The following is a 14,415-nucleotide window of genomic DNA, read 5'->3' as shown; positions in this document are numbered from 1 at the left end:
CTCCGCCTCCTTCTCCGCATGCGCTGGCGCGTCCGAGCAGCCCGCCTCCTCCTTCGCCTTGTCAACAACAGCGCAAGACAGCCGCCCCCGCTCCGGCTGCTCCGGCGGGTGGTAGCACTCCGCCTCCTTCTTCTCCGCCTGGTAAGCAACGAAAGAAGACAGCCGCAGCCGCTCCGGCTGCTCCGGCGTCTAGCAGTACAGCCAGAGGCGGGAGGCAATACAGATTCGGTCCATCTCTCAAGCCTCTAGAGCAGTTACCATACGAGATGACCGAGGAGGAAAACGTGAAGATCTGTAAAGCCCAAGTGAAGGACTTCTTTGAAACGCGAAGAGCTATGAAACATCCACCTCCGGAGGAGAAGATAGATCCCGTGAAAGTTTAGCGCACTGTCGATGCCCTGAAGCGACCACCACCTTCTCCGCCGCTAACCAACTATGATTGCATTATTCAAAGTTCATATAAGGAAGCGTCCCGGTCGGGAAGTACTTGTAGTGATCGAAGGTTAGCAGAACGAAGAAGTGGGAAAAAAATTCCCTAGCTCGGCTAACAAGTGAACCAATCATGCCCCCCGCTAAGGTGTCTAGCAATATCGTCGCTAATCATGCGAGGATGGTGCCCGGTACCAATCTTGGAGATTACCTGCCCGACGATGCACATTTTGATATAATGGAGGTGGACAAATTCAAATACCGGCACGGGAAGCCTCTTGTCAAACCTGGTCATCCTCCTCTAACAACGATGATGCGAAGATTCCATGAGTGGTACATGGACACCTGCAGCAAGACTAGGAAGGATACTTTGATGCTGAGAGTTAAGGAGGAGCACGACCTCGTTGGAATTGATCTGTTGTCTGTTCCATTTGAGGAGTTCTTCCAGTTTTTCAATCAAAAGGCCCTCGATAAAATAATCTTCACTTGCTACTATCTGTAAGTACTACTTCTGTAATTAAGTCTCTATATATAGCTCAGCTCTTTCATTCCATGTATATATAATTATCCTCACTATATTATGCAGATTGAAGATCGTCGAATGCAAGAAAAGACAAATCGGTGATATTGGGTTCATTAACACAAATCTCGTAGATGAATGGACGGTTAAATATGATGCCAAACAAACCGAGGCCAACTTGCTACGATCGTTGCTTCAAAATCAAAACAAAGATTAAATACTCTTTCCTTACAACTTCAAGTGAGTGTTACTATCTTGTGCATATTCGGTTTCCCTTCTTACTCGAGGTTATAGTAATGTAATTGATGAGTTATGCATGCGTGCGCAGCTTCCACTTTATTTTGCTAGAGATTAAGCTTGAGCAGGGACTAGTAACCGTCATAGACTCGAGACGAAAAGATCCCGAGGAGTATGCGGCCATGACTAAAATGCTCGAGAAGTAAGTTCAATCGATCATTATCGCACCATATCGGCAACTTTGTTCATTTCCTGACATCAAGTAATTGTTTTTTGTGTCTGGCAGGGTTTGGAAAAAGTTCACCGCACAAGCTCCGAGACTGCCGGGGGAGCTGCGATTTACACACCCAAAAGTAAGTACTACTAGCTAGTCCCGCGCATCTCCCATTGATTCTAGCTAGTTTCATCAATACCATTTAGCATGCTTGCTTATCAGTTTGATTGACCTCTATTCTTGTAAAGTGGTTGTGGATGGAACCCGGGAATAATTACTGTGGATACTACGTTTGCGAGTTCATCCGCCACACGACCTGTGAGCAGGGCTACTCTAAAAACAATATGAAGTGCATAAGCAATAATATTCACAATTTTATTTTATTACCATCATTTGTGTTGAGTTTCATTCATATATATGTATTGACCCCCTTCTTCAAATTAGATGTTTCAGATGCGGGATGAACTCCTACCACAATATCGCATACGAGCAATTCAAGAGGAATTGGCGGGATTCTTTCTTGACCACGTCATCAATAAAGACGGAGAATACCATGTGGAACTTGAGTTCAGATGTTAGGGGATTGTAAGAGATCTTATATTGTATATATGTAGCCAATAGCGTCGGATAGATATACGAAAACTTGTTGTTCGACCAATCTCTCGGAGAAGGAGAGGTCGATCACTTCTCTCTGTATATGTTCATGACGATCTTCTGTACTTAATGGTTTCCTTCATTTGCTTACTAGCTAGCGTGTCGAGTCATCTCTATACGTATAGTACGTAGCGTCGACCAAGCACGGAGATAAAAGAGGACACTTCTCTCTATTAGCTAGCTAACACAATATATGAAACCCCCTAAATTAACCCTACAAAACCCCCAAAACCCCCACCCCCCCTTCAAAAAAAACAAAAACCCCAGCCCCTGAGCTGCTGACGCGTGGATGCCTTCTGGTCCCGGTTGGTGCTACCAACCGGGACAAAAGGCCATCCTGCCTGGGCAAGCCGCAGCGGCCATGTGGACCCCATCTGTCCCGGTTCGTAGGCGAACCGGGACTAAAGGTATTGGGCTTTAGTACCGACCCTTTAGTCCCGGTTCCGGAACCGGGACAAATGGGCCTTATGAACCGGGACAAATGGGCCTTTTTCTACTAGTGCAACATGATCAAACTGGACCGAAGTAGCATCCTTGTCAATCTGTTCTACAATCAATTTTCCCCAAGTATCATCTTTGAGATTATACGGGAGATTCGAAACCCTAGCCCAAAGATGGAGCCAGTCAAATAGGACTACATCATGCCTTATACCGTCCTCAAAATCAACCAAGACCACAACATTCTTGCTCATATGCCACGGTGAACCAACTCGGATTCTATCACGATCTCGCTGTGATCCAAACTCCCCCACAAAAGTGTTTTCTCCCATTGATCTGAATTGGGGCCCCGAGGGACTCACCCATGCCGATCGAAGGCACTGGCGATAGTTTGGATGTGAAAGATATTTCGGTGCAAAACGCTACCAGCCAAGAGCCACTTCTTCACCTCCCCTTCCCTGTCATTGATTATCAGGGGAGTCGCCTCCTCGTCCATGATTCGTAGTTTCCCCGACGCCTCTTCCAGCCGAGCCCTTGCCGACCGCGGTGAGTCATGACCCGACTCCTTCTACTTGCCTCCAGATGTGTACGGATGTATATAAACATTTTATAAGTGTAGATTCACTCATTTTGCTTCGTATGTAATTCATATTGAATGAAATCTCTAAAAAGACTTATATTTAGGAATGGAGGGGTATGAAATTTATTTTATAAAATTTAATTTACCCGTTAGTCAACACGTTTGCCGTGCCGTCGCGTCGTCATCGCCGTCCGCGTTGACGGAATCTGCTCCCCTCCCCTCCGCGTCGTGTCCGCGTCGCCGAACCAAACCACGTTCTGCTTCGCCCCCCACCTGTTCCATTCCATCCCCGTCCCCGTGATCGAGCACACAGCTCCAATCCCCAAGTCTAACCCCATGGCTGGCTACCCCCCACCCCCCGGCTCTGGCTACCCCTACGGCGCCGCTGGCGGCTACGGAGCCCCACCGCCCTCCGGCCAGAAGCCCCCCAAAGAAGGCAAGACCTCTTCCTCCTCCGGCCCCGACCCCTACCACGGCGCTCCGCCCCCGCAGCAGCCTTACGGCGGCGGCGGCGGCTACGGAGCCCCACCGTCCTACGGCCAGAAGCCTCCCAAGGAAGGCAAGACCTCCTACTCCTCCGGCTCCGACCCCTACCACGGCGCTCCGCCCCCGCAGCAGCCTTACGGCGGGGGCGGCGGAGGCGGCTACGGGCAGCAGCCCTACGGCGCCCAGCCGCCTTCGTCCGCTGCGCCGTACGGAGGCCCACCCGCCGCGCAGCCCTACGCAGGAGGCGGCAGCGGTGGGTACGGGAGCCCGTTCGCGGCGCTGGTGCCGTCGACCTTCCCGCCGGGGACGGACCCGAACGTGGTGGCGTGCTTCCAGGCGGCGGACCGCGACGGCAGCGGGATGATCGACGACAAGGAGCTGCAGTCCGCGCTCTCTGGGTTCAGCAGCCAGAGCTTCAGCCTCCGCACCGTCCACCTCCTCATGTACCTCTTCACCAACACCAACGTCCGCAAGATCGGCAAGTCCTCCCTCCCTCCTCCATATGTCGTATCTCTCAAGTCTTAGTCACGATCGTTTTGGGATCAATGGGGGATCCATTGCGTCATTGTCTTTGACTCTTGGCTTCCAGGAGGCAAATAGGCAATCATGCGTCTCCCTGGTCCACTGCGCCGCTTCTCGGCATGCACACGGCTTAGTGTTGATGTTCCTCTGGTCTTTGTAGCACGCGACGTGAGGGCACTTAGTGGTGAATTGTTTGAGCCAGAGTTCACAAATGAACCCTTTTCATTTCTGGGGAAGGATCCCGAGGAAGGCGCGCAATTTTATAGTTCAGCTTGACTGGATTTCAGACTCTGAGTCTATAGACTAATGTTAGATACAGCTGGAGCACATGCCAAGTATTCATGTTGGAAAGTATTAAACCCTTACTTAGAACTTCAATAAGGTTACTGTGCAAAACCCACGAGTTGTTCTGTTGTTATGGACATCTTAGCAAATCACTTGCCACTGGTGATTGTTGTGTTTTCTTTTCTTCCCAATGTGAAAGATTGGATGGGAAGTGTGGATTGCTTTCTCAGATCTGCATTTCCTAATACAAGCCATGCACATTCTTTACTTTCAGTTTAACCTGGTCCATTACGGAAACGTGAGTTTAATTGATGCTTATCCAAGCTTCAAAGTTGGAACTGCTTTGAGTTAGTTCTACTTCTACGAAAGCTTTTTTTGGCAGAAGTTTATCCTTGAAAGCTTGAGGTACTTTTCCTAACTGTCCTTCGCCAAAACTGAAGGTTGTTTCTGTCGTGATGAAACTATGGTTTGCAGGATAAAACCAACTAGTATGTAAGTTCTTTGTTGTGTACTGTAATCCATCACAGTACAAGCATGAATTGATCTTAATCTGCCACACATTTCGCATTTGTAGCGTGCTATGCAGAATTATCTGCCATTTATATTTTGTCTTTATTTGTTTTAAAGTGTGAAGTATACATATAGGGCCTCTTCAATTCATAGGAAAAGTAGAGGACAATCATAGGAATTGGAAATTTTCACATGGTGACACTGTTCATCCGTTTGATTCAAAGGAATTAACCATAGGAAAAACAGAGGAATTTTTTCTTTGGATTGATTTTCATAGGGAAAACAAAGGGTTTTTTACAATCCACTTAAACCTCTTTTTTACATTCCTATGCACAAAGAACAAGACAAAGGCCAGAAATAGCATAATATTAACTTCATCTTATCTTCTCATATTGTTTGACTTTAATTTGACCGTGCCTTTTAGGATTCCTGTTGTTTTTCCTATTCTTGTGAATCAAACATCCAATTTTGCAGATTCCTGTGTTTTCATAGTTCTCTGCTTTACACATGCAATCGTATCCTATTCCTGTATTTTTGAAATCCTTTGAATAAAAAAGGCCCACACTGTTTTCAACAATTGACATTTTCGTCCTCTATACCTTTTTTCTTTAACCTCCTAACTTTAAATACAATTACCTGTGATTCTTTCAGGGCCAAAGGAGTTCACTTCTGTGTTTTACAGTCTTCAGAATTGGAGGGTGAGATGCTACAGCAGTACAGCTTCAAGTTCCCTTGCTTCTTTGTGAGGGAACCAACCAACTAACTTAACATTCCATGTGTTACATTTCCCACGTTTATTGTGCAGGGCATATTTGAGAGGTTTGACCGTGACCGAAGTGGTAGAATTGATGCACCAGAACTGCGTGATGCTCTTCTAGATCTTGGATATTCCGTTTCTCCAACTGTGCTAGACTTGCTTGTGTCTAAATTTGACAAGACTGGGGGCAAGAACAAAGCGGTTGAATATGACAACTTCATTGAGTAAGATTATTCCTTCAATTAGTTTCGACTTGGCTGATTGTTTTTCCCGCAAAACTGCACAAGCTTTTGCAACATCTAATAATATACTGAAACATGGATAGATCAAATTTGTTTAGTTTGTCAAAAAAAATCAAGATCAGAATTGGCAAAAAAAAAAACATTGGGTTCCCTTATAAAGCTTAGCGGTAGCACAATCTGATAGTGTTTTTGCAGTTTCAGTATTATGTGCTAATTGAAAATTAGAAATCGTGCATCACGATGCCGCTCTCATGGAGCAATTGTGCATAGCTAGTTGATATTTGTACCACGCCATTGAATGTTAGTGCCAATCGGTTTCTTCCACTTATGAACCAAATGCCCTGTCCAACTTGTGAAAGATCAAATGGGAAAATGGTCAGTCATTGAAATTTCCACTTCATTTTCTGAGGCAAAGCCTTATGATTCATACTGCTGAGGAATAATCTGAGTCCATTCAGTTCCATTTTGAGCTGCAGTATAACATTCCTGACTGTTTGCTCTTTATGTATGCAGATGCTGTCTCACAGTGAAGGTAATTTCACCGAATAAACATCTGTATGTTTTTGCATTTGACGGTGTTCGTTTGGCTGAATTACCTTTATAATTTTGCTGAATTACTTTGGCAGGGCCTGACCGAGAAGTTCAAGGAGAAGGACACGGCGTACTCGGGGTATGCAACTTTCGGTTACGAGGCGTTCATGCTGACCGTGCTCCCTTTCCTCATCGCATGATGGCGCTGCAGTGCTTCAGGGCTGAGCGTATGTATCGTCCCAGCTGTATCGAAACTGTTGCTAGAGTTGTTTCGCCACTAGCTCTGTTACCGGCTGTATAATACTGTTGTTATTAGTACTGCCTTGCTGACCAGACAAGTCTTTTGGAGGATTCGAACAAGTTATGTATGGTATACTACTCTAGTAGAGCTTATCTGCTCATCGATGCATCGGAACTCTGATGAAAAGTGGCGCACTAGTTCGATTGCCAGTGGAAATCATGTTGCACTTGCACTAGCTCGTCCTCAGTTACCTCAACCCCTCTCACCGGAGGAGATAGTCCTCAATTACCTCAACGCCTGGATCGCTGACAAGCCGCCGGGCGAGCTCGCCGACGCTGCAGGAGAGGCCTTCGATGTTTTCATGTCCTCATGATCCGGGAAATAATTTGGACGGCTGATCGCCTCGCCAAGCGGAATCCTCCTCACAACCACAAATGCGTATTAGGTTTTCCTCCCCTACCCTTTGATGGCCAGGGCAGACTCTCCCTTCTAAACTTCACCAATGAGCATGTGGATTCACCTCCCCTCTGCCTGATTGTAGCGGGAAGGAGGATCCAGGTGACTCTGCCTGGTTAGTAGTTTAGGTTAGTGTTTTTTACTCCTCGCAGGTGTGGCGGTCAGGCAAATGACGGCGTTTTTTTTCAAGTTTGTCTTCTGGGTTTGATCCTTCTCGAGTTCGTCCATTTGGACGTACTCGACGGAGCTCCAGCATAGATTCTGGTTATCTTCTTGGAGCGGTGAGGTTAGGGTTTTTCATTGTGTGGCTAGATTTGATGTCAGGTGCTTCTGATTTATTCAAGAGTTCAACGGCGACGACTGCGACCCCATGACGTTGGTCCTTAGGGGCATGTGCATGAAGACTTCCGGTTGTCATCAATAAGGTCAAGCCGACTCTGATAGAGAGTGATGACAACAGTGCTTTGACGGCTCGTTCTGGCGCGAATAGTGGTTGTTCGGTGGTCTCAGAATCTTGATATAATTTTGAGATGCCTTGTACTTTCAATGAACTTTGATAATAGATCTAATTTTTTTCACAAAATACCCCGACAAATGTGTCTTTTGCTCTATTTGATCCAGAAGATGTTGATCATTCTCTTGTGGGCTGGTCGGTACCTGAATTGGACTCCAGACGATCTCTCCCACCATTGGCAGCTTTGGTTTCAGCACCTTCACTCCGGTTAACCCGCTTTCATCACAAACGTCTCCTCCCATCAGTTTTACCTATTGGTTTTACCAAAATTTCTTTCAAAACTCTTCCCACGGTTTTCCCTATGTTTTCCCTCGTTGTGGGCCTTTAGGGGCCGTTTTGTTTGCCTACACATAAAGGAATCAAATTATACGGCTAAGAAAGAATCATATCATAACTTACTATTTTCCAAAAATAACCAGCATTACTAAATCAAACATTTTTCTATCATTTCCTTTTTAAAAAATCTTGATCTCTCACTACACCATCCACCCTACCTCTCTCCTATGCCCTAACCCCACGCCGCCGCAGCGTCTCTCCTATGCCCTAACCCCACGCCACGCCGCCGCCGCCTCCTCCTCTCTCCTATGCCCTAACCCCACGCCGCCTCCTCCTCCTCCTCTCTCCTATGCCCTAACCCCACGCCGTCGCCTCCTCCTCTCTCCTATGCCCTAACCCCACGCCGCCGCCGCCTCCTCCTCTCTCCTATGCCCTAACCCCACGCCGCCGCCTCCTCCTCTCTCCTATGCCCTAACCCCACACCGCCTCCTCCTCTTTCCTATGCCCTAACCCCATGCCGCCACCGCCTCCTCTCTCCTATGCCCTAACCCCACGCCGCCATGGCTTCGTACTGAGCCATAGGCGCCCGCTGCTCACCCACGTTGACGACTAGCTCAGTGTGCTCCATTCCTAGGCCTCCTACCTCGACCAGGACGGGGTGGCGCTGGTCCACGTCCAGGCGTTCCTCCGCGTCCTCGACGAGCTCCTCCTCATGATGCCGCAGTCCTGCCGCAGCGCAGCGCCGCGCCGCCAAGGATCTCGCCACCGCGGTAGCCAGCTCCATGCACAAACTATTCATTTAAGTGCATATTTTGTAAGATAATCTCTGATTTTGATTTTGTTTTCCCCAGTGGATTTCAGGATAGAAGGGCACGCGGTAAACGAGCAAGGTGATGTTGTGCTGTCTATGTTTGTGTAGTTTGTTTCAAAGAAGTTGCACTGATTTCTCTTGATATTTGTCTATTTGTAGAGAAATTACTCAAAGGCAAACTTCAGTTAAGATTGATCTAGGATTGGTCCAACAATGCCAACAGTGCATAGTTGTATGTCATTTAAGGCCGTCTAAATTTCATATTTCATACCACCTGATCTCACGAGGTAATAATTTTTATGCATTGTACTTGGCATATTTAGAATCAAAAGTTAAATCATGCATCTGTTCAAAATCTAATTTGAAAGTCATGCTCTCGGTTTCTTTAATTCTAAGCCACGAGCACCCTTTTTTTTTGCAATTGTTGGAGAAATATTTGGTTATGCTTGATTTTTGTCTTTCTTGCGCCTTTGCTCATCATGGACATTCAACTATGATAAGTAGTAATTCTCCACATGAAATTGTTAAATATTGCCTGTAGCAACACACAAGCATTGTCCTAAATAAATGTGATGCGTGCAATTGGTCGCTTTGTATAGAGCAGTTGTTCTGACCAAGGTCGCTTTGTGCCTGAAGTTTTTGTTTCTTTAGGTAGTTTGTGTTTTCCTGCATCCTGAAGACTATTTCATATATTACATGCAGTTCTCCTGCATACCTGCATGGGCTCAAAAAGAAAAATCTAAGCTGGGCGACATGTAAATGGACTGAACCTCAGCTGGATGTGCCGTTTGCTGTTATTCTGAGATCAGCTCTGGGTTCTTCTTGGCACTGCAGCCTATGGATACTAGATATCAGACACCGATGCTGTTCTTGCCATTTCTAAACTTGATCCACAGTACACGAAATTACGCCTAGACAAACCAAAACTACCTCGAGGTGACCTAACACAGTTCCGAACGAATAGTGATGCGGGTTTCACAGTTCACCGGGTTAAGCAGGTTTGTAGGAAAATCCGACCGGGGCGACAAGTACTTATTACACAATTAGCTGGCGCTAGAACCGAAGCACCACCATACACCTCCTGCGATCAATACCGGCGTTGTCGGTTGCGACTGCTGCTGTTGTTGTCATCTCCCCTTGGGCGCTTTGTACCGGACCCGGACCTACTTGATCCACCACTGCCTCCACCGCCACCGCTGCCACCATGGCGACCAATTTGTCGTGCCTGTGGCGGAGGAGATGTGAAATGCTGATGTTGCCGCACCTGGGGCGGAGGGGAAGCGAAATGTTGCTGCGCTCCAGGCTGTTGCCTGCCAAAGAGGAATGGAATATGTGTTCAGCATTGGAAATATATCAAACACAACACTCACATCAGTCACGATAGCAGATTTAAAACAACATCCATCAGCACCATTCAACCGAAAATGACCAAGTCTCCGTTTGCTGTAAAAGAAAGAGGACATAGCTAGGCAAACGGAATTCTCTCTATCCATCCTGTGCCAAGAAAGAGGTATACGCTGTACTGATGTTTATTCTGTGATATCCCCATGCATATCTTTGTTACTACTTTTAATGTGTACTGGATAGTTAAATGTAAAGAATGCATGCATGTATGTACAAACAGGAGAGCACCTTACATTCTTTACATTCTTTATTTCACAGGACTTGCATAAACTAACACGTCACAATAATAACAGCAGTCTGATGCAGTAGGGAGTCATCTACTCCCCACAGCAGCTAATAAGAGTACCTTATCGGGTTTTCAGGAAAATAGATGGCAGTACTTACACAACATATACAAGACGGCCATCCGGTAGAAGCATTGGAACCATTGCTGCACCTGGAGGAGCTCCTGGAGCATAGAGCAGAGGCTGCGAAAGTTCCAACACATGTAACATTTAGCAAGTTTTATCCCTTCCATGTATGTATGTATGTATTACCAATTTACCACATGAAGCAGGCATCAGGAGATGTGATATACCTGTCCACCATAAGCAGGAGGTGCACCATAAGCAGGAGGGGCACCATAAGCAGGAGGCGCACCATAAGGATCTGGCCGTGGCATACCATATCCAAGCGGAGCATGGAGCAACGGACCTCCTTTGGCAGTAGGCAATGATACTGTATCGTCTTTTTTATCAGCAGGAGGTTTTGCGAGTGAGCAGTCCAGGAGCTGACCTGTTAAAGAAATATTTATTACCTTAAATGCACCAAACAGAACAAACAAGACATAGTACAGCATTCCAACACAAGAAGAAAGCTCACCGTCAAGCTCATATTTCTCTGTGCTCTTCACAGCCTTCATGGCCATGTGGCGGTCTTTAAAGTGAACAAAACCATACCTATTATCATGACCATCTTTTGAAGGGGGGAGAACAATTTTTATGATTTCACCATGGCGCTCAAACAGCTTTTTCAGCTGCCCTTGAGTAACATTCTTGGGCAGGTTTTTGACATATACAGATTTGACCTAGAACCATGAAATTGGAAGTTCATATAAGATATCAATGACAATTTAACAAGAAAAAAGGGTATCATTTGTCCATCAGATGTTTCAGGAACCTGTGACGTAGAGCCTGTAGAGGCAGAATCCCCATTCTTAGGATCTGCCCAGCTGACAGTAGGAGCATTTGTATCTAATTTGAAATTTGGTGCAGTCATCTTCTGCCTTGAATACTCAGCGCATGCATTATTATAGTATTCAACGAAACCATAACCCCGATTGCGATCTGTACGTGGATCCTATAAAAACAGAATATCTTTTACAAGGGTAAAAAGCAGATTTGCAGGGGTGCACGGTGTAGTTGCGGAACTATTCAAGTTATGATTATCAAAATCTTTACCTTAATCAGATCAACTTTTAATACTCCAGGACCAACTTCTTCCACTGCTTTTTTAAAATCATCAAATGACCAACTGTGAGGTATATTTCCAACAAATAGCTTGTTCTTAGCCTGGGAGGAAGAAACTCTTAGCTTCTTTCCCTGTTATCAGAAGCACATGACAAAGTTAAGTTAGCATAATAATTCAAAATGAAAAGGCTTTCAGGTGCAACTGGAACCGATATGTATGCGCCACACTATATGGAGTCTTAAAATATCAGTATAATCATGGTTAGTCATCGACAAAACTGTAATTTAAAATGAATAAAAAATTGCAATCAACAGCAAGGTATCGCACTTTAAACTTACTTTTTAACGAAACAGTATACTTAGTTTTCAAGTGTACAAGAGCTTGTACTCTGGAGTACAGAAGTTAAGTTTTTTTCATTCTTTTTAACAAGACTGTATTCACACCTGGCTATCAGGGGAGGCACGGAGTACATAAGATAAGCGTGTAATTGTTTAAGCTTGCAATGTACTATGCCAATATCCATCTCTACTACTTATAAAAACATCAATTGCAACTTTTTTAAACCCACCAATATTAGTGTACACAAGAGATCCACCACCCTCTGATCTAATTTACTTTTTTTTTGACAAGCTCTGATCTAATTTACTTAACTAAATCTAGCAGTCTGTATTACTCCGGTGGTCTGCCACCCAATCGAATGGCCAAGATTCAATGTTCTGCCTGCCACAGCCCCACGCACGTCCAGCCCAGATCACTTTCCTCACACAATCCTCTCCTAATTAATAGCATAACCAATATCCATGCTAGCGCTATCAAATAATTATATCTTAGCTAATATTGACGTGCAATTAAGATCTTATCAAATACTCCCTCGACACGTGTCAAAAACGCTCTTATATTATGGGACGGAGGGAGTAGAATATTAGTATGCAATACAATTAATATATTGCCTAATATTAATGTGCATTGCAGGTACACGATTACAGATGAACACTAAGACTTGAGTGCATAAATAGGGGTATATTAAGATTCATTGACATGAGAACATGAGTCAACTTTAATGATCAACAGAAACAAACCTTGAAAGTTGCCTTGTTCAATTTCTCGATGGCCTTCAAAGCCAGGTCATTAGTTCTGAAAGTAACAAAAGCATATCCCCTACTATCCTTCTTGCTCAGCATTATTCTAACCTGCAGGTAAAAAGAGAATATGAATGCAGAAAAGACACATTGAAATGCTAACCCTAAGAGAGTAGACGGTACTCACTTCCACAACTTCGCCAACTGGCTCACATAGTTTCTTGAGATCGTCAGAAGATGCATCGCTGGAGATGCCCCCAAAATATACTTCAGATCCATGAGGAGGAAGAGCAAGAAGTTCGGCATGCTTCTCTTTATCGCTCCCATCTCTGGCACCATCCTGCTGAGGAAGAGGAACAACTTCCGATTTACTGTCACTGTCATGACTAGCATCAATTTCATCAAGAACTTCTCTTTCTTCAGGGTCTTCCTCCTCCTCCTCTACCTCCTCCACTTCCTCTGAAATATCCTCCTCCTCCACCTCCACCTCCTCCTCTACCTCCTCCTCAATTTCTTCATACTCAATTTCTTCCTCTTCTACCTCTTCCTCTTCATTATCATCAAACTCCAAGCATTCTTTTGGTTCAGCTTCTTCTGTCCGTCTAGGCATCTTGAAGAGCTCAAAGTTCCAAGGCAACTTTGGAAAGAGCAGAGGAGGCAAAAATATGGGGAGAGCAAATTGAGGACATGTGGATAGGACGAAAAACAACAGAAACAACTAGAACAATTGGTATGCAATGATATCAAACTGGATGTAGCCATAGGTGCCAAACTGGATGGCATGGAACTGCTTAAGGGACAAACGAAGAAATTGCGTATGCTCGAGATGATACAGGGAGGTTCTCAAGAACACGATCCCGAACAAGCACAGAGAAGAAAACAAGAGTATACAAACGATGGTCAAGGCGATGCACTTGGAAGTGTAACCAATGACGGGCTGATGGCTTAATTGAAAGATGCCAACAATCCATGAAATGGATGGAAGGAAAAGAAAAAAAGACAAGGGAAAAAAAGCACAATGAGAAGTAGATAACAATGTGTATATATATAATACTAGCATCTAGGGTAAATCAAACTCAAGTAAATATGGCATGGAGCTAGGTAAGAATCTGACTAGTTACAAGAATATATATATTTTTAACGTAATTCTTCTACGGAGATTAATTTAGTTCTGCAAATGATTGGAGAAAAGCATGTGGGGGCACACTACAGCGGGATATGCTACGATGCCCATAGCAAGTAAAGCGACTGACCATACATACAGATTGGATAAAGCAATCGGCGAAAAAGGAGACATCCTTTTCGCCGAGGTTCATGCCACTACGGCCTATGCCGAAGCCGGAGAAACACAACTACGGAAACCGAAGCAGAAAGCCCAAGCCTTTTACCAGTTGAATCGACGCAACAGGGGGATTTCACGAGGTGCTCCTAACCACAGTTGTCGGCGACTTGGCACCTTTGCCGCAGCAAAGAACAAAAATCGCGACCGAATCGGAGCCCGGAACAAGCTAGCGCGACGGACTTGCGAGAGAAGACGCATGGCAAGAAAGTGGCCGCGAGGAACTGGAGCAATAGACAGATCTCGGTGAGTTTACCTTTGTCTTGTCAGCGACTGGAATCTGGCAGGGGCTGGATCGGTGGGGGTGGAGCGGCCGGCGAAGGGGGAGAAGATCAGCTTAGCCCTAGCTAGAGGAGGAGGAGGAGGAAGAAGAGCTGGGCGAGGTCGCGGCTCATTTAGAGAGCAACTTGCAGTCTAGCCCTCACTCTTTTCCGCCGTCAC

General features: G+C 45.5%; 2 protein-coding genes and 1 long non-coding RNA gene across 7 annotated transcripts; 2 read left to right on the top strand and 1 right to left on the bottom strand.

Annotated features, from left to right (window-relative positions):
- The first annotated feature begins 3,300 nt into the window (after positions 1–3,300).
- LOC109773137 (calcium-binding protein CBP) lies at positions 3,301–6,832 on the top strand. Its single transcript, XM_073496387.1, has 5 exons — positions 3,301–4,036; positions 5,527–5,573; positions 5,681–5,856; positions 6,388–6,406; positions 6,501–6,832. Exons 1-5 carry the CDS (start codon positions 3,409–3,411, stop codon positions 6,603–6,605), a joined length of 975 nt encoding a protein of 324 aa, XP_073352488.1. The 5' UTR covers positions 3,301–3,408; the 3' UTR covers positions 6,606–6,832.
- Positions 6,833–8,163: 1,331 nt separating this feature from the next.
- On the top strand, positions 8,164–10,583 carry LOC120962805 (uncharacterized). 2 transcript variants are annotated; one of them, XR_006662266.2, is made up of 3 exons: positions 8,164–8,782; positions 8,863–8,990; positions 10,470–10,583. It is a non-coding gene; the product is annotated as an uncharacterized lncRNA (long non-coding RNA). The 2 variants fall into 2 exon arrangements; XR_005753779.3 differs by lacking the exon at positions 10,470–10,583 and adding an exon at positions 9,406–9,519.
- Positions 9,555–14,390, bottom strand: LOC109773138 (heterogeneous nuclear ribonucleoprotein Q). 4 transcript variants are annotated; one of them, XM_020331837.4, is made up of 9 exons: positions 14,231–14,390; positions 12,823–13,272; positions 12,636–12,746; positions 11,547–11,687; positions 11,266–11,445; positions 10,969–11,173; positions 10,685–10,881; positions 10,492–10,574; positions 9,555–10,013 (listed from the first exon to the last, which is right to left on the bottom strand). In XM_020331837.4, the coding sequence occupies exons 2-9, from the start codon at positions 13,243–13,245 to the stop codon at positions 9,791–9,793; spliced, it is 1,563 nt and encodes a 520-aa protein (XP_020187426.1). In that variant the 5' UTR covers positions 13,246–13,272; positions 14,231–14,390; the 3' UTR covers positions 9,555–9,790. The 4 variants fall into 4 exon arrangements, with proteins under 4 accessions (XP_020187426.1, XP_073352487.1, XP_020187424.1 ...); XM_073496386.1 differs by having other exon boundaries at positions 12,823–13,572; positions 14,231–14,373; XM_020331835.3 differs by having other exon boundaries at positions 10,685–11,173; positions 14,231–14,384.
- Positions 14,391–14,415: the final 25 nt, after the last annotated feature.

Source organism: Aegilops tauschii, chromosome 4 (genome assembly GCF_002575655.3).
Source record: "Aegilops tauschii subsp. strangulata cultivar AL8/78 chromosome 4, Aet v6.0, whole genome shotgun sequence".
In the NCBI taxonomy this organism is placed as follows: Eukaryota; Viridiplantae; Streptophyta; class Magnoliopsida; order Poales; family Poaceae; genus Aegilops; species Aegilops tauschii.
Note: the sequence above shows the minus strand (reverse complement) of the source record. Positions and strands in the feature narration are given on the sequence as shown.

Coding starts and splice junctions, on each gene's coding strand:
- LOC109773138 (XM_020331835.3), bottom strand. CDS start 13,245: ATGCCTAGACGGACAGAAGAAGCTGAACCAAAAGAATGCTTGGAGTTT. Junction 11,446..11,546: donor TAAAAGTTGATCTGATTAAG/GTAAAGATTTTG, acceptor CTGTTTTTATAG/GATCCACGTACAGATCGCAA. Junction 10,014..10,491: donor GGCCGTCTTGTATATGTTGT/GTAAGTACTGCC, acceptor CCTCTTTGGCAG/GCAACAGCCTGGAGCGCAGC.
- LOC109773137 (XM_073496387.1), top strand. CDS start 3,409: ATGGCTGGCTACCCCCCACCCCCCGGCTCTGGCTACCCCTACGGCGCC. Junction 4,037..5,526: donor CACCAACGTCCGCAAGATCG/GCAAGTCCTCCC, acceptor TGATTCTTTCAG/GGCCAAAGGAGTTCACTTCT. Junction 5,574..5,680: donor ACAGTCTTCAGAATTGGAGG/GTGAGATGCTAC, acceptor TTTATTGTGCAG/GGCATATTTGAGAGGTTTGA.